The sequence below is a fragment of the Bubalus bubalis genome, chromosome 24 (assembly GCF_019923935.1).
Source record: "Bubalus bubalis isolate 160015118507 breed Murrah chromosome 24, NDDB_SH_1, whole genome shotgun sequence".
Lineage (NCBI taxonomy): Eukaryota > Metazoa > Chordata > Mammalia > Artiodactyla > Bovidae > Bubalus > Bubalus bubalis.
This window is the reverse complement of record NC_059180.1, coordinates 9,486,701-9,511,383: the sequence shown is the minus strand read 5'-3', so window position 1 is coordinate 9,511,383 and position 24,683 is coordinate 9,486,701. Positions and strand designations below refer to the sequence as shown.

At 39.6% G+C, this 24,683-nt stretch overlaps 1 protein-coding gene across 8 annotated transcripts in view; it reads right to left on the bottom strand.

The window, feature by feature from the left end:
- GTF2I (general transcription factor IIi) overlaps positions 1–24,683 on the bottom strand; it is an 81,913-nt gene that overhangs the window by 6,000 nt on the left and 51,230 nt on the right. For all 8 annotated transcript variants that reach the window (XM_025274665.2, XM_044935991.1, XM_044935992.1 and 5 more), the window contains 18 exons: positions 23,834–23,944; positions 22,381–22,446; positions 20,934–21,117; positions 17,098–17,156; positions 16,259–16,330; positions 12,433–12,616; positions 11,372–11,430; positions 8,313–8,384; positions 7,006–7,189; positions 5,963–6,021; positions 5,556–5,630; positions 4,373–4,474; positions 3,549–3,614; positions 3,045–3,228; positions 1,993–2,051; positions 1,541–1,621; positions 1,034–1,117; positions 480–663 (listed from right to left, as the gene is read on the bottom strand). In XM_025274665.2, coding sequence (XP_025130450.2) covers positions 480–663; positions 1,034–1,117; positions 1,541–1,621; positions 1,993–2,051; positions 3,045–3,228; positions 3,549–3,614; positions 4,373–4,474; positions 5,556–5,630; positions 5,963–6,021; positions 7,006–7,189; positions 8,313–8,384; positions 11,372–11,430; positions 12,433–12,616; positions 16,259–16,330; positions 17,098–17,156; positions 20,934–21,117; positions 22,381–22,446; positions 23,834–23,944 — 1,885 coding nt within the window. The remainder of the gene's footprint in view (positions 1–479; positions 664–1,033; positions 1,118–1,540; positions 1,622–1,992; positions 2,052–3,044; positions 3,229–3,548; positions 3,615–4,372; positions 4,475–5,555; positions 5,631–5,962; positions 6,022–7,005; positions 7,190–8,312; positions 8,385–11,371; positions 11,431–12,432; positions 12,617–16,258; positions 16,331–17,097; positions 17,157–20,933; positions 21,118–22,380; positions 22,447–23,833; positions 23,945–24,683) is intronic.

Here is a 24,683-nt window from a genome sequence, read left to right as displayed (position 1 = left end):
CCTCACTGCACAGACAAGGAGACAGAAGTGGCTTAGCACTGGATCCTTGTCTGACCTGAAGCCCGGGACGAGAGGCCGCAGGAGGGGCTGGCAACATTTTCCTGAACAGGGCCAGACATAAATATTTCCAGACCACGCTGTCTCTGTCCCAGCTACTTAATTTTATCACTGCAATATGAAGGCAGCCATAGACAATGTGTAAACAAGCAGGAGTGACTGGGTTTTAACAACACATAAAAATAAAAACGTGGCAGGCTGGAGCTGGTCCACAGGTCACGCTGTGCTAACAACACCTTGCCTTAAAAACCAGAGAATGAAGAGTCAGCATAGGACGGAAGAATCTCACAGTGACTAAAGGGCTGTATTAGTTTATCTCATCGCACAATAAACTTACTACAGAGGATCACATTTTGGAAGATGACTTGGCCTCAGTGATCTGCAGGTTCATTCTTATGACCAAGCAAGTCACTCTCACGTACCTAATGACTGTGAATTTAATGAACTCAGCAGAATCTAAGATCCTTCTCATGGAGCTGATTTCCAGATAGCTGGGGGCTTTGAATGACACTCCGGGGGGCATGCCATCAACCACCACACAGCCAGGGTTAATTGTGATTTTCCTGTAAGGAACCTTCACGGGGAAACCCATCCCAATGGCTTCACCTATAGTGAGACAAATGGCATAAAAGCAGAGAGTCCACCTTAGTGAGGGTTTACAGAAGCACAGATGACAACTACTTGAGCATAATTCAGTTTTAAGATCTAACTGAGTCAAAGTTTTCCTGGCTTATTGCAAGCTGTACTATGCGAATGCCTGCATCCATGCTCAGTCATGTCTGACTCTTTGCAACCCTATGGACTATAAGAGTCACCAGGCTCCTCTGTTCACGGAATTTCCCAGACAAGAATATTGAAGTGGGCGGCCATTTCCACCTCCAGGGGATTTTCCCAACCCAGAGATGGAGCCTGCGTTTCCTGATTGGCAGGCAGATGCTGAGACACCTGGAAAGCCATACACAAATGTAAAACTTACCAAATTTTCGACTGAAGAGGTCATTAACTTGCTCTCTTAGCTGTCGAGCTTTTTCAACTTTTGATAGTCTTTCATTATCATCGTCTAAAAAGGTTAAGAGAAAGCTGTAACTTAACAATGCTGTTTTAATACCAGATACATTTTTAGGTGCTTTATGTAATTTTATGTTTTGGGAATGTTTTTAAAAAAATCAATCAAGATTGAAATGATTTAACAAAACAATTTAATAATAGCACTAAACTGAAAATGCAACATCATTCCAGTTATAAAGAGTTTTGCTTGCCGTTTCATACAAATTTTTTAAACACACTAGGCATCTGGGTAGCGTACAGGTTTTAGCTCATGTTGAATCTAATAATTGCCAAGCACTGTTTATAGATATAAACAGACATGGTGATGTATTTGGTTAATAATTTCTGCAGGGGCTAGGGGAACAACAGACAATGTACAGTATATTCAATCTTCATGAAGCCCTAACAAGCTATAATTAAGGCAGAGAGATCATACCTGGAATTGTCACCTGAATGATGTTAAGGTCTTCAACACCTGATGCAGTAGTATTAACACTGGGTGATGAATTGATTTTTCCTGAAAACGGAAACCTCAGATTAAAACATATACAAAATGTAATTAAATCTTCCCTAATGCTTACAATACAGACTATAAAAGACCATATTTTAAGGCAACTTTGTTCCTCATGACGTGTTTTCTTGTTCTGTGACACTGGGCTTCCTGAAAGATGTTTTTCATTTTTTGTCTTCCTCATGCTGTTTTGTGGCGCATCAGACATGTAGAGATCCTTAAGTTATTAAAAAACTTAAAAATCGTAAACTAGACACAACCCCAACTTTGAATGCACTTTCCAGATTTTATTTCAATAGCTACTCTCGCAATAATTTTTAAAACTCCTCCTGCAAAGTAAGTGTCTGACAAAGTGTTTTCTGTAGCAAAATGCTTACTTGGAGGGCTCTTAGATGAGGAGGTGCTCTCCTTAATTGCAGTCTCAAACATTTCTGGCCTAAAAACAAGAGAAAAAGCATGTGTGTTAGTATTCCAATAGGAAAACGTTAAAAATTAAACAAGTAAGTTACTGAAAAAGCTAGTAACTTTCTATACATACACATTCTTAGCAGGAACAGAAATAACATGGATATCTAAAGAACACATACAAAAAGACGAACTATAATTGTGATTTTAACATCCACCAAGCCCTCTTTAAAACTAATGGTTTCAATATATCCTGGAAAGATGCAGTGCTAGGCTTGAGAAGGAAACACAAGAGTCCTGCATGCAGGTAGCATGGAAATATAAAGACAGGCTGTGAAAAGTCAAGCACCAAGACTCTGTCTCTCTTGGGTCTTCCCTGGAGATACTGGTTAAGACTTCAATAACAGGCTTCCAATAAAGGAACGTAGGTTTGACTCCTGGCTGAGGAACTAAGATCCCACATGCCTCATGGCAAGGCCAAAAAGTAAAAGTTAAACAGTCTGTCTCTCTGAGGAAGCAGAGGCAGGGTCTTAGCCTCGAGAGACCTGGCTCAAAGTACAGAGGGTGGCCATTAATAAATAAATAAACCCTAAAATTCCTTTCAACTAATTTTGAACAATTGCTGAACACTGACACATATTTTATTAACTCCAGTTACTTTCATGTGCTTCAGCTGTGCTGGCATAATTCACAGATCCCAAGCAAACAGAAGAGAGATTTAAACTATTCTGTAAACCGGAGAAATAAAAAGGCTTTAGAACACTGAACCTCCACTTAAGATTCCAGCCGTATCAACCAGTAAAAATATGACTATAAGGAGACTTTTGCAAAATCAAATTGTTATCCCTCTGGTAACTCACAGCCCTCCTTACCTCTTTTGACCACTTACAAAAATTTTTAAATATATATAGAAGTATAAAGAGCTTCTCTGACTCTAGGGCCCCAAAGCTGAATCCACATGCCATCTCCCAGAGTCAAACTGTACCAACTCAGGGGGCAAGCTCGTTTCATCTTATTTCCTTACTTTTTAATGATGAACTTAATTTTGGCTTTGTTTCTGAGTATCTTCTCCAGCCTTGGAATGCCAAAAGTAGACGGTCGTCGGAATGGCACGCCCTCGGGTAAGCCTTCCACATAAAAGTCTTCCGGGAAAGACTCAAATAACGCGAATGGCACTTTCACAGCTTGTTTAAGGCCAAGAGCTTCACCTAAAAAAGCAAAACACACTTATCGTTTCTCATATACATAATTTTTTGAAAAATTAAACCTTAAAAAAAAAGCATTCAAACTACATTTTGCAGCTATTCAAACTACTCTTTAATAAAATCACATGAATTTTAATTTTAGAAAAACATCCTCAATTTCTTGAAGAAATGTGGGAAAAACGATCAAATTCATGCCTGCAAAGCCCACACACATCTGATGATAATATTTAAATGTGGAACATTTTTACACTGATCACATTTTTCTGTTTTATAAAAAAGCTATCTCATATTTTAATAACAATAATACTTCAAAATAAACTTACCACATTTTTCATTGAAAAGATTTTCAACTTTCTGTTTTAGGTCTGTGATTTTGGCATTCCAGGCCTCTGCATGAAAAAAAAAAAAAATGCAGAAAAAAATGTTAGTAATAGTTACTAGTATACATCCAAGGTTAGGAATTTCTTCATCTTCTTTTATTGTGCATCTTTACTCAGTGCAAAATAAAAAATACATAGGTTTTCAACACAGTCATGTCTTGATAACTATTCTAATCCTAATGCATTATTTAACTGTTTTATTATATAACTGGGATTCCATGGTGACAATAAAGGAACTGGGGTTCCCTGGACAGACGATAAAGAGTCTGTCTGCAATGCTGGAGACCTGGGAAGGTCCATGGATGGAGGAGCCTGGTGGGCTACCGTCCATGGGGTTGCAAATAGTTGGACACAACTGAGCAACTAATTTAACTTATTATATTACTAATATGTCAGCTACAAATTAACAAAATAAACAAAGAACAAAATACACCCCCCCAAACAATTATAGTATCTACTCTATGCCAGATACAGCTCTACCCTATTTATCATCTTAAAAATCACCCTATGGAACCGGAAAAAATGTTATCCCCATCTACAGGCAAGTAAATGGAGGCACAGAGTGGGTAAGCAGCTTGCTCAAGGTCATGGAATCTTCAGTACTAGTGCCAGATTTGAACTCAATCTGGCTCTGTAGTCTTCGCCTTTAACTGTTAATATATACTAATTCACCAAATAAAAAGACAGTGCAACTAGTAAAATACAGTAGTTTACTAATTCCTTTTATTTGAAGTAATGAAATCAAGAAAAATGAAGTATATATTTACCAAAGGAAAACTCTCTCCCTCGAGGCTTGAAGGGAACATTAGAACCATTCGTCTGGGTAGGGGTTCGAACGGCTGAGGTTTGAGGATTGCTATTATTAGGGCCTAAAGAAGGATAAAAAACAAACAAACAAAAAATAGTCAGCACACACAATCAATCACCTGCTAGTGAATTCTGCACAACCTGCTCTTGAAGGCCAACCTGTGCTGGAAAAGTTGAGTCCAATGAGGACATAATCAGTCTGCAAAGGAAAAGGCCACTGCTGTGAGTTCTACAGACCTCTGTCTGTTTTTCTATGTCCGTGCCTACAACGAGGCATTTTCCCCCAGAACACATCTAGCTTTCTGGCTGATGTGAGGAACTTTCAGCTCACTTCATGATTCATTACACCATTTTGAAGCCACTGGTCACTTATGTTTGCCTTTAGGTTTTTCTTTCAGCCTCTGAACATAAACACAACTTTAGATACAAGTATATCCTCTACACTATGAAGCTCTCCTTTGGATTCTCTAGCTATTTTTGACATATCTTTTCTTTGAATTCTAAGAAATACACAGAAACAATGCTATGGGTTCTGAGTTGTTTTCCACTAAAAGCCTGACTATGGCCTCAGAATTCAATAAAATATGAAGACTCAACATTCTAATCTTTAATTACTTCAAGCTACTGAATAAAAACCAAAGCTTTCTTAAATGGCATAGTGATAAAAGCAAGGTATTTCTGAGAAGCTAGATCTCTCCACCCCATCACCCTGAAGGCAGGAGCCTTTCATTAACCCACCACTGCCCTTGTACATGAATACTTAGAGTGGCATTACTCATAAATAGCCAAAAAGTAGTACAACCCAGATGTCCATCAGGTGATGAATAAATAAACAAAATGCGGTCCACATCCACACAATGGAATATTACTCGGCAATAAAAAGGAATGGACACTCATTAGGATGGATATTATCTAAAAGCAGAAAGTAACAAGTAGTGGCGAGGCTGAGGAAAATTTCATCTACTTGAAACTGCTGATTAAAAACATTTAGAACTCTAGACTTACTACAGGTTAGCCTTCCACACTTAAAACAAGTTTTGTGAAGGCCCATTTTCCTAAACATGTCAACACTAGAGTGAAGAAGCAACAGCTGTAATCAGTGAACTGGAGAGTGGACAGAAACGGGCCACAGCGCAACCTCACCTTCCACAGTGACCTCAATTTCAGGAACTTTCGAATTACTCCCGGGGCTTCGTGGTCTTTTCGGGGACTGCAAAGCTGTAAAGTGAGCAGATACCATTTCTTTTGGATATTGTAAAAAATCCATAAGGAATACTCTATAAAAGCAGAGTACTGAAATTCAGTTTGGCTCTTGTCAAAGAAACCTGAAGAGTCAAACTGATGGTATAACACTCCACATGAGTCTCAACAAAGCTGTGGACACATGAGTGAAGGATGACTGCAATATGAAACTGCCAATGAAATGTTTACTTTTGGGGGAGGCAGGCATTAAATAAAAGATCTTAAAAAGCTCAAAAACAAATCAAAAGCCACCCCCTCCCCAATTTCTGCCACACCGAAGTATAATAAAGGTATACATACTCTCTTACCTTTAGTGTTAATTTTACTAGCCATTCCAGGAGGCAAGTAGGAAATAACTAGTTCAGGTCTAGAGAGAAAACCAAGAAACGTTACAGTGGCCAGTATAATACTGGTCTTCATAGCTAGTAAAATTTGTGATGACCAATTTTTTTTTTTTTTAATGAAGGTTACCACAAAATAACTCTGTAAGGCAAAAGTAATCTCTATCATTGTGGACAAAAAAAAAAAATCACTTTTCCATCCCACAACGAGCTGCTAAAAGATTTTAGGAAGAGTAAATGACTTCTTTCTTGATAGCTCAGTTGGTAAAGAATCCGCCTGCCATGCAGGAGACCCCAGTTTGATTCCTGGGTTGGGAAGATCCCCTGGAGAAGGGAAAGGTGACCCACTCCAGTATTCTTGGGCTTCCCTTGGGGAACAGCTGGTAAGGAATCCACCTGCAATGCAGGAGACCTGGGTTCAATCCCTGGGTTGGGAAGATCCCCTGGAGAAGGGAAAGGCTACCCACTCCAGTATTTCAGCCTGGAGAATTCCACAGACTGTACAGTCCATGGGGTGGCAAAGGGTCGGACACGACTGAGCAACTTTAACTTTCATGAAAATGAAAACTAACAGGAGTTTAGTTTCTTCAGCTCCTGAAATTCTGGAGACATATAAACGAGAAACTTAATTGTTGAAATTCAGTTGCCCATAAGTTTAACCAGGAATAAACAGAGCACATTAAAAATCAGCACTTTCTTTCTTTCTTCAAGTATGTATGGATAAGATACTTATAGCATCATAGCATCTCTCAGCAAATGTCAGCACCACCGCTGTGGGGCAAGTACAACTCTCCTTGTACTGATGAAGAAAATCAAGGGGAAAAAAAAAAATCAAATGCAGGTTAAAGAACAGCAGCAATGGAAAGGTGAGGTCCCAGGCTCATGCTACACTTTCTATCATGGACCTCAAAGGCTTAGCCATAACCCAAAGTTAGAGAAGATTTTCAACAGAAATACAACTTTATTGCCTAAATTCCAGAAAGGATTGCTTAATGGCAAAGAGAACTTACTTTTTAACAACAAACTTGATTTTATTACTTCCACGGACAATCCTTTCCAGTCTTGGAATTCCAAACCAGGTAGGGCTTCGAAAGGGAATTCCTTCTGGCAAGCCTTCTACATAGAGGAACTCGGGGTTTGATTCAAACACCGGGTACGGTACTTTTACTGCTTCTGTGAGTCCAAGAGCTTGAGCTGAAAGTGTAAGAGAAGAGAACTTACAAAAGGTGAAACTTTATAGACCATCTTTTACTTCTGTCTGACAGCAGTCTCTTTTTATGCTTTTATTATGTGTATTTTTAAACTGTGATACAATGAACATATAACAGTATGTTAGCTTCAAGTGTATGGCATAATGACTTGCTATTTGCATATATTCTCGAGTGATCAGCACAGGAAGTGTAGATGACATCTGTGCATGCTCAAATACATTGGGCCAAAGTTCCCAACAACCTAGCAATTTCCACTTAACACTGTAGGTATCTTACTTAGTACATTGGGGAAAACTGAAGAACAAGCCTAAAAAAAATAAAAGGAACATTTTAACACTTCAAAGGACAGGACAATTAACTATCTCCACAGGACAATCAAAATTGTCTCTGTGCTCTGGGAGGAAATGAACTACAGCCATATGGCAAGTACCTAGCCCTTGAACCCAGCATCTTGTTTAAAAGATAAGAGGGAATCCTTGGTGGTGCAGAGGCTGGGACTCTGCACTTTCACTGCTGAGGGCCTGGTTTGATCCCTGGTCAAGGAACTAGGATCCCACATGCCGAAGGTAAGAGGTGCGCAAGAAGATGCACCTGAGCAGACTGGTCAAGTGTACTCAAGGTTCCTGATCCAGGACACAAACGTTAATATCAGATATTAAAACAATGATGGCAATGTCCCGGGAATACTGGGATCACTCTACGCCTTCCTTCCTTCTCCATGAGACATACCCAATCAACTGAAACACTTGCTGAGCCTTGTCAGAATCCTCAAGACAGCATTCCAGGAAACCATTGTCAACAAATCTACGTTGAAACAGATGATCAAACCCATGTGTCACATGGTGTCAGCCAGGTTACAGGTACAGACAGTGGGACTGAGGTCCCTCCCGAGACCTCCCACACTCTCCCGCTCTGATACACAAGAAATCGGGAGTCCAGGGGACAGAAGTTAACTTGCTCAGTTTAAGCAGCCAATGTCAGAGCAGAAAGAAAGTCAAACCCAGTTTCTGAGATCGTCCCTCTTTAGGTCCTGAACTGCTTTAAAATGTTCATTCAGAACACTGCCTTTCCTTAACATTGTAAAACTAAGACTATGTTTTACTTACCAAATTTCAAATTAAAAATCTCTTCCACTTGCTTCCGTAGCTTGGTAATTCTGACATTCCAATCTTCTTTGACTAGAAAGCAAAAACCAATCTGATTAACCATGTCCCTTATGGGTGCGGACACAATCAGATTGGATGCTATTCTCTCCAGTGATGCCATTTTTTAAAACCTGAGATATAATCAGCATGTCACACTGTAACCGTGTCAGGTGTATATCCAGGGACACTCTTCATATAACTTTGCTTAAGAGCAAAAACTTCTGTTCCTAAGGAAAAGAGTGATTTCCTGCACTTGTCAAGAAGTTCAGGAAGATAGAATTCCAATTTAAGTGTACAATGTAGATAAAGAAGAACTTGTTCAGAAGCATTTAGAATGAATAGTTTTTAAACACTGCTCCTTGGAGGTACATCGAAGAACCCTCTCAGGAGTAGGAGGACCACCTGTGTAAGGACCCAGGCCTCCAGTACCAGGTTCAACTAGAGGAGCTTCAATTGTATTCGCTTTTCTAAACAGGCATTCCTTGTTTTATTGAACACATACATGCCTACAGATTTACACAAAGAAAAACTTCACTCATCACAGCAAGAAATGAATGATAGTGTGATTAGGGAGGTGTCACTGAGCACTATTCACATCTGTAATCTGGTTTATTTCCTTACCCTTTATTTGTAAGACAACCATATCCCTTTAAAAACAACATACAAATAAAGAAAAAATAAGCTATTAGAAAAGATAGGCAGGGTTATTATCACTTGGACAGATTATCGGAGCTTGTTTGGTGGAGGTGAGGATGCAGAGGACAGAGGTGATCTTGGGGACCGTGGAGGATGCTTGGAGGTGTTGGATGAGGAAGGAGGGTGAGAGAGAGTAATTTAGAGAAAAGGGCAGAGAGTGCATGAATCGTCCCACGAGCAAAAGTCAGCCACGTCTGTGGGTGAGGTGGCAGGAAACGTTCTGAGGCTCAAGGTTGGGACCCTCAGAAACTCCTTCTTTTCCTTTATTTTTAACAAGAAAGTACTTTAAAACCTTTTCTTTAAAAGAAAACCTAGCATCTCAAGGGTTTAATATGGTAACTCAGCCATTCAACTAGACAAAGTCAGTCTGATATAAAGCAAATCGGAATACTACTATCCCAATCGGCAGTCTCCCTTCTCCAAGGTCAAGGGCGTCTGTCAACTTGGCGCTCCCCTTCTGCCTCACCCTGCACTTTCTTCTCTGGTGTTTCTATGCCAATACAAACAGATCTCTGCACCATTCCACACAAGCACCAACTACCTTCTCTTTCTTCCCCTGCAAAGCTCAATTACCTGGCTAGTGCACAACTTTCGCACACGAGACCTCTCCGTTTCCCCAGACTGAGAACCAAGTGCCCTTACCTGTGTTTCAGCATACAGCTGTCACGTACGAGTCAGGCAGGCATCTCTGATGGCAACGACTAACACAACACTTTTGTCAGTTCCTCAAGGACCTGAATTAGCCTGGCAAGACTAACACCCAGGGCCCTGGCAGATCAAATACCGTTTTGTAGGCATGAAGGAGGACAAGCTTTGATTCTTTCCAAGGTCTACGAGTGGCCGAAGGCCAAGTTCTGTTAATGACTGAGAGAATGGAGTGTCTTCAGATACAAGGCCTGTAACTGTCTATGCCAGAAAACAGCAGATCAAGTACTGCTGAAACTATCACTTAATCCTCAGAGTAACTTCTACAGTGCCTCAGACTGTTCCACTGATACAAGCTTAACATCCTCGGTTCAGTCACCATGAGAAATGCTCCTAATAAAATCAGTCATCACAATAATCGCAAGCTTCAACTTGAGGTCTGTCTTGAGAAATGAAGTCTCACACATAGACTTCCTTCACATTCAGACTAATGCATACCACAGCTCTACCTTTGGGAATGTTTTTGTTTGAACTACGTTGCTTAGTAAAGTCTCTGTCACATCCAGTCTCCAATCTGCCACGAATATCTTGTTTCTTTGCCTAAGCCAAATGCATTCTGAAGAACTTGCTGGACTGATGAAGCTGCATTCAACCTGAGAAATTAAGCATTACCTCTTCTCCCCGGCAGAATTCTGGGCACAGGATGGTCTGCTTCCCTAGTCTAGTTTTTTTTTTCAAATACTTCTCATGCCGTGATGAACACAAAAAGATTATACCATCTGTTGAGCATACTGATGACTTTCACCAGTTGCACCCAGGAACCTAAAACTCAAGAATCAGTACTCTAGTACAGACAAATAACCACTTTGGACAGCAGTTCACCTTAGCATTAGGAGAATGATTAACTGCAAAGACAAAAGAAAGAAAAAAAAGGAATGGGAAAAGATTTAACAACAAAAATTCAGAAGAACCCATTATTGGTTCCTAGCAACAGAAGTTCCTAAGGTTGCAGAACCTACAGAACCTAATATGCAGACCTACACGTTATGGTCATTTTATCTGACATTATGGAATGGAAAATAAAAACATCAGAAAGAAAGAAAAGCACAGTTATATACCTCAGATAAAGAAAACAAAACCCTTCTGCTGACTGAGACCGAGACTTTTAAAGCTCTTTTCTGGGCAGGATGTCAGCACAGCTGCTGCGATCACAGTATCTGTCAGTTTAAAACCAAGGTCCTCGTGAAAAGACAAAGGTCTAAATCTCGTGGTGTGGCCCATCAGCCACGTGTGGGCAGCTGCGCACTTGAAATGTGGCCACCTGAACTGGGAGGTGCTGGAAGTATACAATATACACCGGAGATTCAAACAAAGGATGTAAATCCATGAAATGAAAAAGGTCAACTAACACACCATGTACAAACTTTACAGGACATACATGGCTTGCGTTTGTGACACGTATTTCTACTGAACACCATGGATCTAAATTCAAAGCTCAAGTTTGTTCCAAACTGGTATGTTCATCTTGATAAAACAAGGAGTGCCTGTGTTGATCTTCCAAGCAACATTTTTTTGAGTGGAAGGGAGAAAAGAGCAATTCTATGGCATTAAAAGTTTAATGAAAGCTTAGAAACTATCTGATTTACCAGCTTTTAAAAAGGATCTCACAACTTTCTTACCTGGTGTATTCGTTCTGGGCTGAGTAACTTCAGTAGTGCTGTGTGTCAGAAGCTCCGGTCTATAAAAATACAATTGGTATCAGGATGAGAGCATTTAAGACCGCCTTTACTTCCCATATGGTTCATTCTACCTTCAACTGCAGTGAATAAAAAATCATCTTGGTGACCAGATTATTCTGAAAATAGCAATTTACAAAGATTCAGGTGGGACCACCTATTCGTCCTCAAAGGCATTTTAGGCTAACTTGTGGCAGAACAGCTGTGTCTGGCCCCATCCCAGTTCAACCTCGAGTTTCTATCCTTCAGGTGAACTAGAGTACAATACAGGTAGATGTATCTGGCTTTGTCACCCTGAAGCTTGTCCCAACAAATAGATACACAAATGCACAAATAGATACACAAATTAGCAAGCAAATTCTACCTCAAGGACAATTCTTTTGTATTAAATGGGCCTTCTGCTCCCATACTCTGCCCTCAAATTATCCATTCTGCTATCTTCCAAACTCAAGCCAGATTGACCCTTTTAAGATCCAGTTCAAATTGTTTTAAGAGGAATCAGCTTTAAAACCTCTTCAACCCTTCACTGACTGTACAGGACATAAAGCTAGGCTTCCTCCCCAGGGCCATCTCAGTGTATCATGCCCTCAAGGGCATCACTCCCTTCCACACAGACTGTGTGGTTATCTGAATATTCAAGGCCATCTGACACCTCCCTGCCCTGACCTACTTATGCTATGTCCTTCATTTGAACCCCCTTTCTTGCATCCTCTGTGCACAAGTGAACCATCTGCATGCTACCCTGGCCCTCTTTCCCAAAGCTGGCGCTTTTCTGTATTGATCAATGCAATAAGCCTCCCAAGGACGGAGTTTCTGTTGGATCCAATTTTGTATATCTGGTACCTGGTACTACAGAGACATCTGCTTGAAAACCGAATCTAAATGTAATACCTCAGTTTTAAATATGGGGAGTAAAGTCCAATTGGGAGGGGGGAAAGCCCATTTTTATGAAATTAACTTTTCTTAAAGACAACATTAAATGTTTCTGCAAATTATAATCCTACCTTTTAATAACAAATTTAATTCGATTGCCCACTTGAATAATCTTTTCCAGCCTTGGGATCCCATACCACGAGGGACTTCTGAAAGGAATGTTTTCTGGCAGTCCTTCCACATAGAGGTCATTAGGGTGTGCTTCAAATTTCTGGTAAGGTACAGCCTTAGCTTCGGTGCTCCCTAAGGCTTCAGCTTTATGAAAGAAAAGCAATTCAGAAGACTGGAGACTAAATTTTCGTTGAAATTATATTAAAAAAAAAATCCATAATAACGGACATGTCAATTTTTAAATAAGCATCTTTAAAATGACCTTAACAATCACTGAATACAAAAACAGGAATATAGGAATGCATCTTACTATTCTGTTTCTGAATAGGCACAGCACTGAAACTTTAAAATGTAAAAATGTAATTACTAATTCAACTTTAAACCACATCCAAACAGAGGTGTAACAAGAAAGAATCAATTTACAAAATATCGGCATTTGTAGGTGTCCCTTGTATTCTGTGTGTTACATTTAAATATTTTATAATCTGACAGTTGAAAAAGAGAGTGCCTTCTTGAAGAATCTGTATTTCTTTGACTCTCACTTTGACTTTCCTCTCAAATTCAAGCGCCTTCTGCCTTAATTCCTTCCTTCGTTTCATCAGTACCAAATCTGAACGGTTCTACTATATTATAGGATCCCAACAACATAAGTAAGGAATGTGTATTTGAAAAACCAAATACAATGTAATTTAGATCAGAGCTGTTTAAATACCTCTGAAAACATGGTAAAGGCTTTCACACTCACACTGGGAGTAATATTTATTACAGTTACTCTGCTAAATATAACAATAAAGGACATAAACTTAATTCTAACAAAACTTCCTATAAAATAAAAAAGAACCAAATTGTTGGAGCTAAGAAACAGCACAAGTTACAGAAAGGGGGAAGGTCAAGTGCATTAGCATTCATCTCATCATGAACAAGGTCTCCTCTATATTAAGTAACCGTTCCTGTCTCCAGAGTCATTCTGCTTAACTTTGCTTAATTTTTTCCTGAACACTTAACACTTTCTAATATACTACATATTTACTTGTTGCGTCGCTACGCGTATCACCCTAATCTATAAACGAATCCTTGGGGAGGGGGGGAAGCATTCACTATCTTCTGTGGGGCTGAGTTCTCAGCACCAGATACACAGGGGTTCATAGGTGCTGATCCGCAGTATAACTTTCAAGACTTGGGTTTGATATGAATAATAATCTTAAGTTTTCCTCTTTCCTTGTCAGGAGGCTTGAAGAAAGCAACAATTCTGCTGGTCTCTCTCTCTCTGAAGTTTAAGTAAAGGCCAGGAGCAGAATTTTGTTGTTTGTAATGTAATAATGTATAAACTCTTATTTATTTTTTAAATTTTTAATTGGAGGATAACTGCTTTACAATGCTGCGTTGGTTTCTGCCCTACAGCAACTCAACTCAGCCTTAAGTATAAATATATCTACTCCCTCTGAAGCCTCCTTCATCCCCCGCCGTCTCACACAAACTCTTATCTATTTTCTTAGCTCTGCTACGATGCCAAAGTATTTCCTACTGGCCAATTTTTCTTTCTGTGACTATACTATCACAGCCACAGCTTTCTTCTTCCATGAGGGAAAAGTCAGCTTACTAGCAAGCACCAATGATCTACTAGGATTGGCTGTTTCTTACAGACCAGGTTCGATTTCTAGAACTAAACGTCCTAGAGGCTAAAGTTTAAGCCTGTTCATGTAGATGCCCGTTATCTATGCCAACTAGTTATGAATTAGGACAATACCATGGTGGCATCTCTAATGATAACGTTCGCAATCTTCTTTCACTAAATGACTTGGAAATATAGTGATTTTTAAAGCATAGATTCTTCATTGTTCCTTAGCTGATTTCTGACCAGATGCACACAGAGGTAAATTTTCATTAAGCTACCCAAGTAGCTTAAGGGCAATCAAGGATAATGAGGGGGGAAAACTTAAATCCTGACTTTTCCTCAAGGCATTAAGAGTCTCAGGGAGCTAAACCATGTAAGTAAAACTGAAGTACACGGATTCTGAAAACAGCAAACAATTAAACGGACTAAGTTTGTAGTTGCCACTTGAAGTGCACCTAAAAGCTGGTTTCCTGGGTCTGTAGAAGCCAGAGCCATACGCCACTCTTGGAAACCAGGGGAGGAGCAAGAATCTGCACCCAGGAGACTTCAACTTTTTGTGGTAAAACTCACATGGTTTCTTTCACAAAACTGAGAAAAGCCCTGTGTCCTCGTGATTCTCTGTGGCACTTCTGGGCTTCCTTTGATCTTTGCAGTGTTATAATTCAGTGAGGCCCCAAGTACACTGTATGACTGAAAGGTTCAGTAATTTCTCATTAGTTTTTAATGACATTGGTCCACTCAGTATTTGTTGATCATCTATCTGCTCAGGCACCAAGCACTGTTCTACAAACAGTCAAGACACACGAGATGTGGGCTGTTGTACAAATTGTATTACAGGGGAAGGAAAAAGGCAGCCATCAGTCCTTTAAGAAAAATTAAAGCGTGATGACATAGGGTGTGCTTCGTGGTTTACGTCAGATGAGCACCTGGTGAAGACCTCTCCAAAGACACTGAGATGAAGGGCAGGCACCACACATCTGCGGGAAGAGCACTCCAGAAACAAGAGCGCTGACAGGGCAGCGGCCCAAGGAGGGCGTGCCCTGACAAAGTAAAGGGCAGCAGGAGGCCCTTACAGCTACCACCCAAGTGAGCGAGCAGGAGGGCGGGCTGGCCGGGATCGGGCACTGCGGGACTCACTCACAGCAGAGGGAAGTCACAGAGCACAAGCAGCGACAAGCTCCACTGTAAGTGGAGCTCAGTGAGAGTGAAAGCCGGCTGCTTTGGGGCACGGCTTTGACTACAGGGAGACAGCAGTGAGGAAGAGAAAGACACCGATCTGCACTGTGTTGTCCGTGTCGAGTCAGCAGGGGGCCTGGTGGAAATGAAGAAATCACGCGTGACTGCAGGGGGTTGGCCTGGACGCCCGGGGGAGGCTGCTGGCGCTGGGAGGATGGGGAAAGGGACGGGCTGCAGGGGGCGTCAAGGACTCGACTTGGGATGCATGGAGTCGGAGGAGCTGCCAGCCAGCTGGGTGAATACACAGGTCCAGTGTTAAGAGTTTTCAGGGCTAGAAACTTGAATGTGAAAGTCACTATTCAATACAGACGATACACCATTTTTAAGGTAGACAGAGTGAGACTAACTGTGGAGAAAGCACAGCCAGAGGGCTCAGGACTGAGCTGTGGAGTAGCGTCCAAAATGTAAAGACTGAACTTAAGGCAAGAGCTGAGGAGGGAATGAAGAGGACAGCCAGTGAAGTAGAAAGAAATGCAGTGTCAGTAACATCTGAAACTCTCCACAAGAATAGTTGAAAATGCTTAAGAAAGAAAGAAACAAAAGCCGCCGCAACGATAAACCAAAGCTAAGGGCTGTAACTGTTTGGGGATACGAAGCACAGCAAGCACCGCAGACACTGCCTGCCTCCAGGACAGGGCGCCTCTGGCGGCCTCCACACTCCCCGGGCACACTGCTACAGGGGCGCCCTGTCTGCGAGCCGCTCCGTGCCGAAAAGCCTGTCCGTAGTATCAATAATTTAGTCCAGAGGACATGGGGGTTCAACACAATGTTCTCTCCCCTTCCACACAGGTTTAAAACTTTTCACAATGTATGTTCAAAAAGCAAACAATAAAAGAGAGCTGGAGATGAGCCATCCATGGTATCTACTTTCTTAAAAAGCAAAATTTGGAAAAATTATTCTGTTAATACTTTAGCTAGGGAGGAAATTAACTTACCAAATTTTTTACAGAAAAGCTGATCTACCATCTTTCGTAACTTAGTGATTCTGGCATACCACTCTTCCTTAACTGTAAGAGTAACATACACAAATTCTTTAGTTTGATGACATTAATAAAACTACTAAATATCATGAAATAAATTATTAAGTAGGCAGTATTGTTTTCCTGTTCTAAAATTATTTCCAAGATTTCATAATGTGTTTATTAAAACAGTGCTGACACTGAATGAAAAGTATAAAAACTCACAAAACAATGACAAAATGAAAATTTATAATTTAATAGTAATATTACATGGTACTATAACATGTCATCATTAAAGCTAAAAAGAGAATCCATTTTACTAAAGAACAGCTAGCAGGCAGTCTTGTTACATTTGGGGCTATGATAATGCTGGCAATCCTTTTATTATACCAACTGTAAGTGATAAAATTGTCATTTTATGTCCCTATCCAAAGTCCTCCACTACAGAGCAAAAGCAATAAGGGAGCAAATCATGACTATATTTCCTTCAAAACACATTTACCCAACAAGTGATGATGCTCATGGCTTTCTGTGCTAAGTCTTTACGTTGTGGGTATCAGGATCAATGATCATTCAACTGATTATCTAGACCAGCATAATAAACTGTTGAACACATTATGCCAGATAAATTTTTCATTTCAATGGAGAACAGACATTGTCCTTTTATAGTCTACCCAAAAATGTGATGTTTACATTTATTTATAATGAGTTATTGAGAAGAAAAGCAGATTATTATTCTCGAGAATCTAGAACAATATTCCTTGTATATCATGTTCTGATTTAACATACAATTTGACATAAGACTGAAGACCTACCTCCTGAAGCTGGTTTATCAAGCTGTAAGTCTTCACGTGTTGAATTCAAAAGTTCATGCCTGAAAGGTGAGAAAAATTACTAAATATTTACCCCATCAATATTCAGCACAAGTAGTAACTGCTAGCACTTATATAGTAATTCAGTTTTCAAGGCCAGTTTTCAAAAGATAGCCTGGACTCCTGAGCATAATTAAATCCTAAGATATTTAAGACAACTTGGTAACTGCACGTTGTTTCATAATGGTCTTCATGGAACATATGTCCTCAAACACACACACAAAAAACAGTTAACTTGGTAAATCAAAGGTATTTTACAAAAGCAGAACACCAAAAGAATCAAACTACAAAATTTTAAATGAGATTCTTCAATTTCACTTTACATTCAGGATAACCTTACTTTAACTTACCTATAATCTAGTTATAAAAATCCTAAACAAATTTCAAAACTAACTGAACTAAATATATTTCAGAATACACATGCTTTAAAAATTTTCCCAAATACATAAACACTCCAACGAATTTGCACAATCTGACTTATGTATCACTATTTTATTGTAATATCCTCAAGTAACAGAGCAGGGGCAGGAGAGTGGGATCACAGAGAAGCATGACAATGTATTAACTGTAATCTCAGAAATGCTGAAAACTAATACAGGATTAAGGTAATGGAGGAGCTGTGAAATAAAACATTTGCTGAAGTATAGAATCACCCCTTTCAATAAACAAATAGTATATGTGTATCAAGACTAATCACATTTAACATTTGGGGAAAGGGTTACTAAGTATTTTCCAAACGTGGAAGATGGCTTCCAATAAATGAGGATATCAAAAGGACTTGAACAGAATGTGCAAGGCATGAGTACCTTATGATGAACTTGTACAAAGATTTAAACACCAAATATATAGTTTTATCTGCTTTAATATTAGCAACAAGCAAAATCTACAAACTAATCTGCATATTTTCCTTAGTTATTAAAAAAAATTGAAACTTCTAACAAATTAAAAATGAAGCACTGTAAGAAAATGACAGTATGAGAGTTTTGAAAACTATATGCTTCTTAGTATCTCAGAGTGTGTGTGTGTGTGTGTGTGTGTGTGTGTGTGTGTGTGTGTGTGTGTGGCGGGGGGGAAGGCTGTTTACGATTCCTGCCCAGGACTAGTGTCAGGGTTTTACAATAAGCCCTTTTTGTTTACCACTCAGTTTCATGAGAGACTATGAAATATTTACTTCCTCCTTCTCATTGCCATAGTCCCTCATCTGTTTAACAAAAGGAAAAAAAAGGCGTGGACAATCAGGTAAACTGCTGGGCTCTACTGGACACATGGTGCTGGACTGCCGGTATCACCATTCGTCCTTCAGAGCATGTTCCCCACACCCAGGAGCCTCCAATTTTAATAAGCACTGGAATCACCGGGGGCCCGCAGCACAGACAGGCTGGATCCAGAAGGTCTAGGTAGGATCTGAGATTCGGTGTCTTCAAAGCTCTCAAGTGATGCCAATGCTGCTGTTCTGCGTGGCTGCCTACCACATGGTCCCGTGTGAGCAGAGTTACACTTGACAGCACTTGATTGATCATGGAAAAATGGAGGCCAAAATCTTTAAACTATCATTTGTTTGAAAGTAGAGTATCTGTTAATAACAAGCTTCTCTGTAGAGGATGGCTCACCTATTAACTGAGGGGTCTCCAGTGTTTTTCATCCTTCGTTAAATTCTGTTGTTCCCTTATTTAATACCAATGCAGAAGAACGTCTGCTTGGTTGTACTCTTTGGTCAAGGTGTTTGTTAATGTCTCCATTTTCCCAGCCAGAATAAAGAATATCAACATTTCTGCAAATGACTATCCTGCTGCTGTTCTGACCTTACTATTTATAGCCCAAAGTCAGGAAAAAATTAAATCAGTTATAATATGCGCATAACTCAAAAAGACATCCATATTAGAACTTAAAAATCAAAGTCACGTATATACGTGAACCTCTCCCCACCCCCGCTGAAAAGTGAGGACTACAGAATAAATCCATCACGGTGTTCTTGTTCCCAGGCCTGCGCCTGACTGAGGAATAAGCATTTGACACAAACTGAACCAAAGAGAAGTTGGGTTTTCCTGCTCTCACAGGCAGCTAGCACCTCTCCTCAGGAGATGCATCTGGCTGCAATTCCTGGAACTGCTGCATCCAGACTCAGAACTAGTCTAAGGAAGCTATCAGCGTAAGGAGGAAGAATCTAGAGAGAAGCAGAAGCAGAGCCTCACTGTTCTAATCCTCCAATCTCCCAGCTAGGTGAGATAAGAAGCTTACTGACAATATCAGTCCAACCTGAAGGAGGGTTTCTGTTATTTACTGCTGGAGACATCCCAACTGCTACCCAACCTCTTTTATGCTGGAATCTCTGTTTGTCTGGCTACAGAACTGAAGGTTCAACTCATTTTCACATAGAACTTGGAAAGAATGACTTAACAGTGTTATATCTGTTACCTCTCAAACCAAGGATATGACATCAGTGTAATTTTCATTCCTTATTGTGACATGGTTTTGTTCTCTGGAACCTAGTACCTTCTGCCTTTATCCTTAGGGCACTGAAACTTTATGAAATGTGACTAGGCATATATCTTTGTTTTCTTCTCATTTATCCTGCCCCACATGTTTTTTTAGGCTTGGAAAATAAATGCTATGCGTTTTTGACACTTTCCTTCTCTTTTCACATTAAGTCAGATGTCACATGCATTTGAGCAAACTCCAGATCAATAGTGGACAGGGAAACGTGGTGAGCTGTAGCCCACGGGGTCACAAAAAGTCGGACATGACTTAGCGATGCAACAACAAACAGATGTCACTAGATAAGGACTCACTAGTCTTTCTCATGTCTCATGTACATAATCATCTTTATAATTTATAATACTAACAAATCTTCTAGACTTTTCATTGAAAATTCTAGTTCAGCAATTATATTTAATAATTTCCAGAGACAATTAGTCTCCAGTTGTTCCCATTTACAAATGCATCTAATACTTGCTTCATGTAGCTAAGAGAAAGTTTCCATACATCTACATTTGCTGAATATATTGATAAATGTCCTGATAGCTATTTAAAACTTTTATTGTAATATTAATAAAATTTTAGTTGGTAGAAAATATGGAAATGTGTTATGTGGTTGCCATTTTTAAATGGAAGCAGATACACTTCCAAATGATACACGTACTTAAAAAAAAAAAAAAAACCTTCTTGCTACAACCCTTATGTCAGTACTGAAGAACTTATAGCATTCAGCTATTTTCTTTCTTTTCATTCTTCTATTGTTTATTTTTACAACCTACTTTATTTCCACATACGTTTTTTAAAATTCAGACCTAAAAAGTAAGACAGTCATACTTCAGTGTTTTCTTTAGTATACTTAGCAAAAAACTGGAAAAGAAAGTACTGGTTGTGTATGAGTCAGGTTTGGACAGGTGTTCATATTCCAAAAGCCAACTCTGTCAAAACTCACACAGACACACTGAAAAGCAGAAAATAAAACAACAACTTACTTTAAATATAGCCCCTAGTGGCTAGTAGACTTCCCTGGTGGCTCAGACGGTAAAAGTGTCTGCCTACAATGCGGGAGACCTGGGTTTGATCCCTGGGTTGGGAAGATCCGCTGGAGAAGGAAATGGCAACCCACTCCAGTATTCTTGCCTGGAAAATCCCATGGACAGAGGAGCCTGGCAGGCTACAGTCCATGGAGTCGCAAAGAGTCGGACACGACTGAGCAACTTCACTTCACTTCAGTGGCTAGTGAATATTTGTCAACAATATAAAAAGATGCAATAATCAAGGTCAAAGAAAAAGTTTAAGAGTCTTACTTCTTAATCACAAAACGAATCCTTTCCTTTGCAAGTAATATCCTCTCAAGGCGAGGGATTCCGTAAGTTGATGGCCTTCTAAAGGGGATTCCTTCTGGAAGTCCTTCTACATAAAGATCTTCCACGTGGGACTGGAAAAGAGGGTACGGGATCGTCACAGGACCTTTGGCTTTTATAGCTTGAGCTTTAAGGGTAAAAAGAGAAAGGAAAAAATTATGAAGTGACAAAGATTCAGCACAGATGGCAGAAAAGACTAATAATCGAATACACAGATATTACTCTGTAATTTTTATAACTATTTTAAAATTCCATTTATTATCTTGGCATCAAAAGAAAAATAGCACAAAAGAACTGAAAGGAAAAGAACACCAAAGATGTCAGTACTTTACTTAACCCAAACTGCAAGGATATATTAACAATATATTATTTTGAAATAATATAGAGGCAGACCTTCCTTTGAAATTTTAACTACAAATGAATCCAGAAAAATATACCAGTTAATATCAGCCAGTACAAACAGCATATAATGAAGAAGCAATATTTTAAAAATATGCTTTTGTAAAAAGGATTTTTCAGTAAAATAACTGAAGCAGAACATTTCTCTGAAATGTAGAAATTATAAGATCTATGTATCCAAGAGGGCTTCCCTGGTGGCTCAGATGGTAAAGCGTCTGTCTGCAATGCAGGAGACCTGGGTTCAATCCCTGGGTCAGGAAGATCCCCTGGAGAAGGAAATGGCAACCCACTCCAGTACTCTTGTCTGGAAAATCCCATGGATGAAGGAGCCTGGTAGGCTACAGTCCATGGGATGGCAGAGTTGGACATGACTGAGCAACTTCACTGGTTCACTTTCAACTTCACTATGTATCCAGGAGCAAAATAATACAACAGGTGCAAAAAGCCAAAAGGATGGGAAGTGTTACACATCAAATATAATGAACAGACACTGATACTTTTATTAAACTACAAAGAGTCAGTTTGTCTAAATAATAATGGACATGTAAATGCAGTTGGGTGTTACAAAGTACATAGAATGTTCTTAGGTGTGACAATAGAACAGATTAAGAGAACACCTTCCTCTCACTGAACTCAGCGAGAAGTTTTGAGAGGTGACATGACACGATGGCTTGGACACCAGAGTTTTAAAATGCTTTGCATCAAAGTCTACAACAAATATATATAAATAAACTCTCAAATATGCAAGCTGAAAGTTAAAAGGAAATATGAGTTGACAATTAAATAAAGGAAACTTTTGTAAAACTTTGCTATAATCTAGAAACAAAATTTCTAAGATTTGGATAGCCACCATCCAGGGCCTTCTCAGGGACAAATTAAAAAAGGCAGGCACCACACTGGTAGAATGGGACTTGCTCATGTTAGATGAACAGTCCAATGTTAAAAAGCTCGAGAACAAATTGTCACAAGAATTATTGAGTTGAAGACTTACCATACTTTCTTTCAAACAACTCTTCAACTTGTTTACGCAGATCAGTAATTCGAGCATTCCACTTCTCTGAAAATTTAGAGAAAAAGTTAAAACTCAATAATAAATCCCTGTTTGGGGCACTAATATGCTCTTTAACATGACCCAACATCTCAAGACTTATTTTCTACATAATATATCCTAATTTGAAACAGTCTATATAATTTTACTGCTTTCCTAAGAATTTTTTTTTTTTTATGGTACTTATAACTGGTTCAATAAGAGATTGGAGTTAGGGTGTTTAAAGTTTATTTTCAAAACCCTTCTTATTGAGTACTTCTTTTTAAAATCATAAATTCTGTAAAGCAGGCGGGCAGAAAAGACCCATACAATTAAACACTACAAAGTGAGGCAAAAATGAGAGAGAGAGTCACCAAGACTGTGCAGGAAACCTTCCAACACGTGTCGGAGTTGTATGGAAATACGAGTTTATGCATAGTTGTAACTCCTAATAGCATGCGAAAAAACACATGTACACTTAGTATGGGTGTGGTGCACCGCATGCACGCTCAGCCGTGTCTGACTCTTTGTGACCCCATGGACTACAGTCCACCAGGCTCCTCTGTCCGTAGAATTTTCCACAAAAGAACACTGGAGTGGATAGCCATTTCCTTCGCCAGGAGATCTTCCCCACCAGGGGCTGAATCCGTATCACTGGCGTCTCCTGCATTGGCAGGTGGATTCTTTACCACTAGGGCCACCTAGGAAGCCCAGTAATTATGACTATAAGACAAGTTAAAATATATTAAAGTGCTATTTTTTTAAATGTATACGCTAACTGTTCTGTCTATTCAAAATAAGGATCACAAACCCAATTTTCCACTAATATTTCACTTAGTCCCTTCAAATGAATACACTGTCTCCATTGGGATTTGATTAGATCAGAGGCTAGTAGTTACACAAAGCAAGGAAAATTAATATCAAAATTGTATCTGGGGCTTATTCGTTGAGAATCCACCTGCCAATGCAGGGGATGTGGCCCTGATCCCTGATCCAGAAACTAAGATCCCATATGCTGCAGGGCAAATGACCCCGTGAGCCACACCTACTGAAGCCCAGACCCCTAGAGTTTGTGCAAGGCAACGAGAGAAGCCCGTGCACTGCAACCAAGCCCCACCACAGCCAGAAAATAAAATCAATCTTAAAAAAATTATATCTGAAATTAAAAAGTGGTCTAAATCTCAGACAGATAACTGAATTACTAAGTCAGTAACAATGATTTTTAAGCCTGCCCATTCTTTTTCTTTTTTTTGGTGGCTGTACCATGGTTTGTGGGCTCTTAGTTCCCCTGACCAAGGACTATAAACCTGGGCCCAGGCAGTAAAAGTGGTCCTACCTACTGGATCACCAGTGAATTTCCTTAAGCTTACCAGTTCTAATTAACAACGGAAGATACCACACTTAACCGGGATCTTACCGAAGTTGAACTCCCTCACTTTCCGTTTGCCGGCATTCGCAGGTTCTGTGACGGGTGGCTGGGGAGGTTCACTGCTCTTTGGTCTCTTGGCAGGTGGAGGATAGTCATCATCTTGAAAAAGAAAACCATCATCACTGGAGGGACAGGCAAAACGAACGACAGCCACTGCCTGTAAAGATCTCAACACTTGAAAGACGTGGGGGGTTTAAGTATGACTGGAACGTCAGTTGTTAATTTCTGTATTGCCATTTCAGCATCATTTTCTTCCAGTTACATTTCCAGCTTTCCTACTCTTCTGGGAGCTGATCAAGTGAATCATCCTCAATTTCCTTTGTCTTCTTTTTTCAATTTGCTTGAAATTAGTTTGAATTAAGTCATTAGAAATTTCCTTTTCTCCTAACTCCTCTCAGAGGGCTGTCAAGAATTATAGTGTATTTTAAGTCTTTCATGAAAAAGGTTTCAATGGAGACAGCTAAGGAAACCATACAAATATGTAAGAAAGGGGGAAGAATATGTAGCTTGAATGGAAAAATATTTAAACTTATACAATATTCAAGCACATAAAGGAGGTTAGATAACTAACTGTACAGATAACTTTCAATATACAAAACTAGAAGAAATAAGATTACATTATTTGTGAAACAAGCATTGTTGATTCATCCGATACAATACCTATGTATGGAGATCATATACTTAAGCACAGAACATAGACCACCCAAGAAATCTGTAGTAAGCTTTCTTTGCAGCTATGACTACAACTCAACTCTGCTATGATGCTTCAGTATATCTGGTGCTAGAATTAAGGACATTGGGTCAAATAAGAAAAGCTGTCACTGTCTTATTCTTCTGA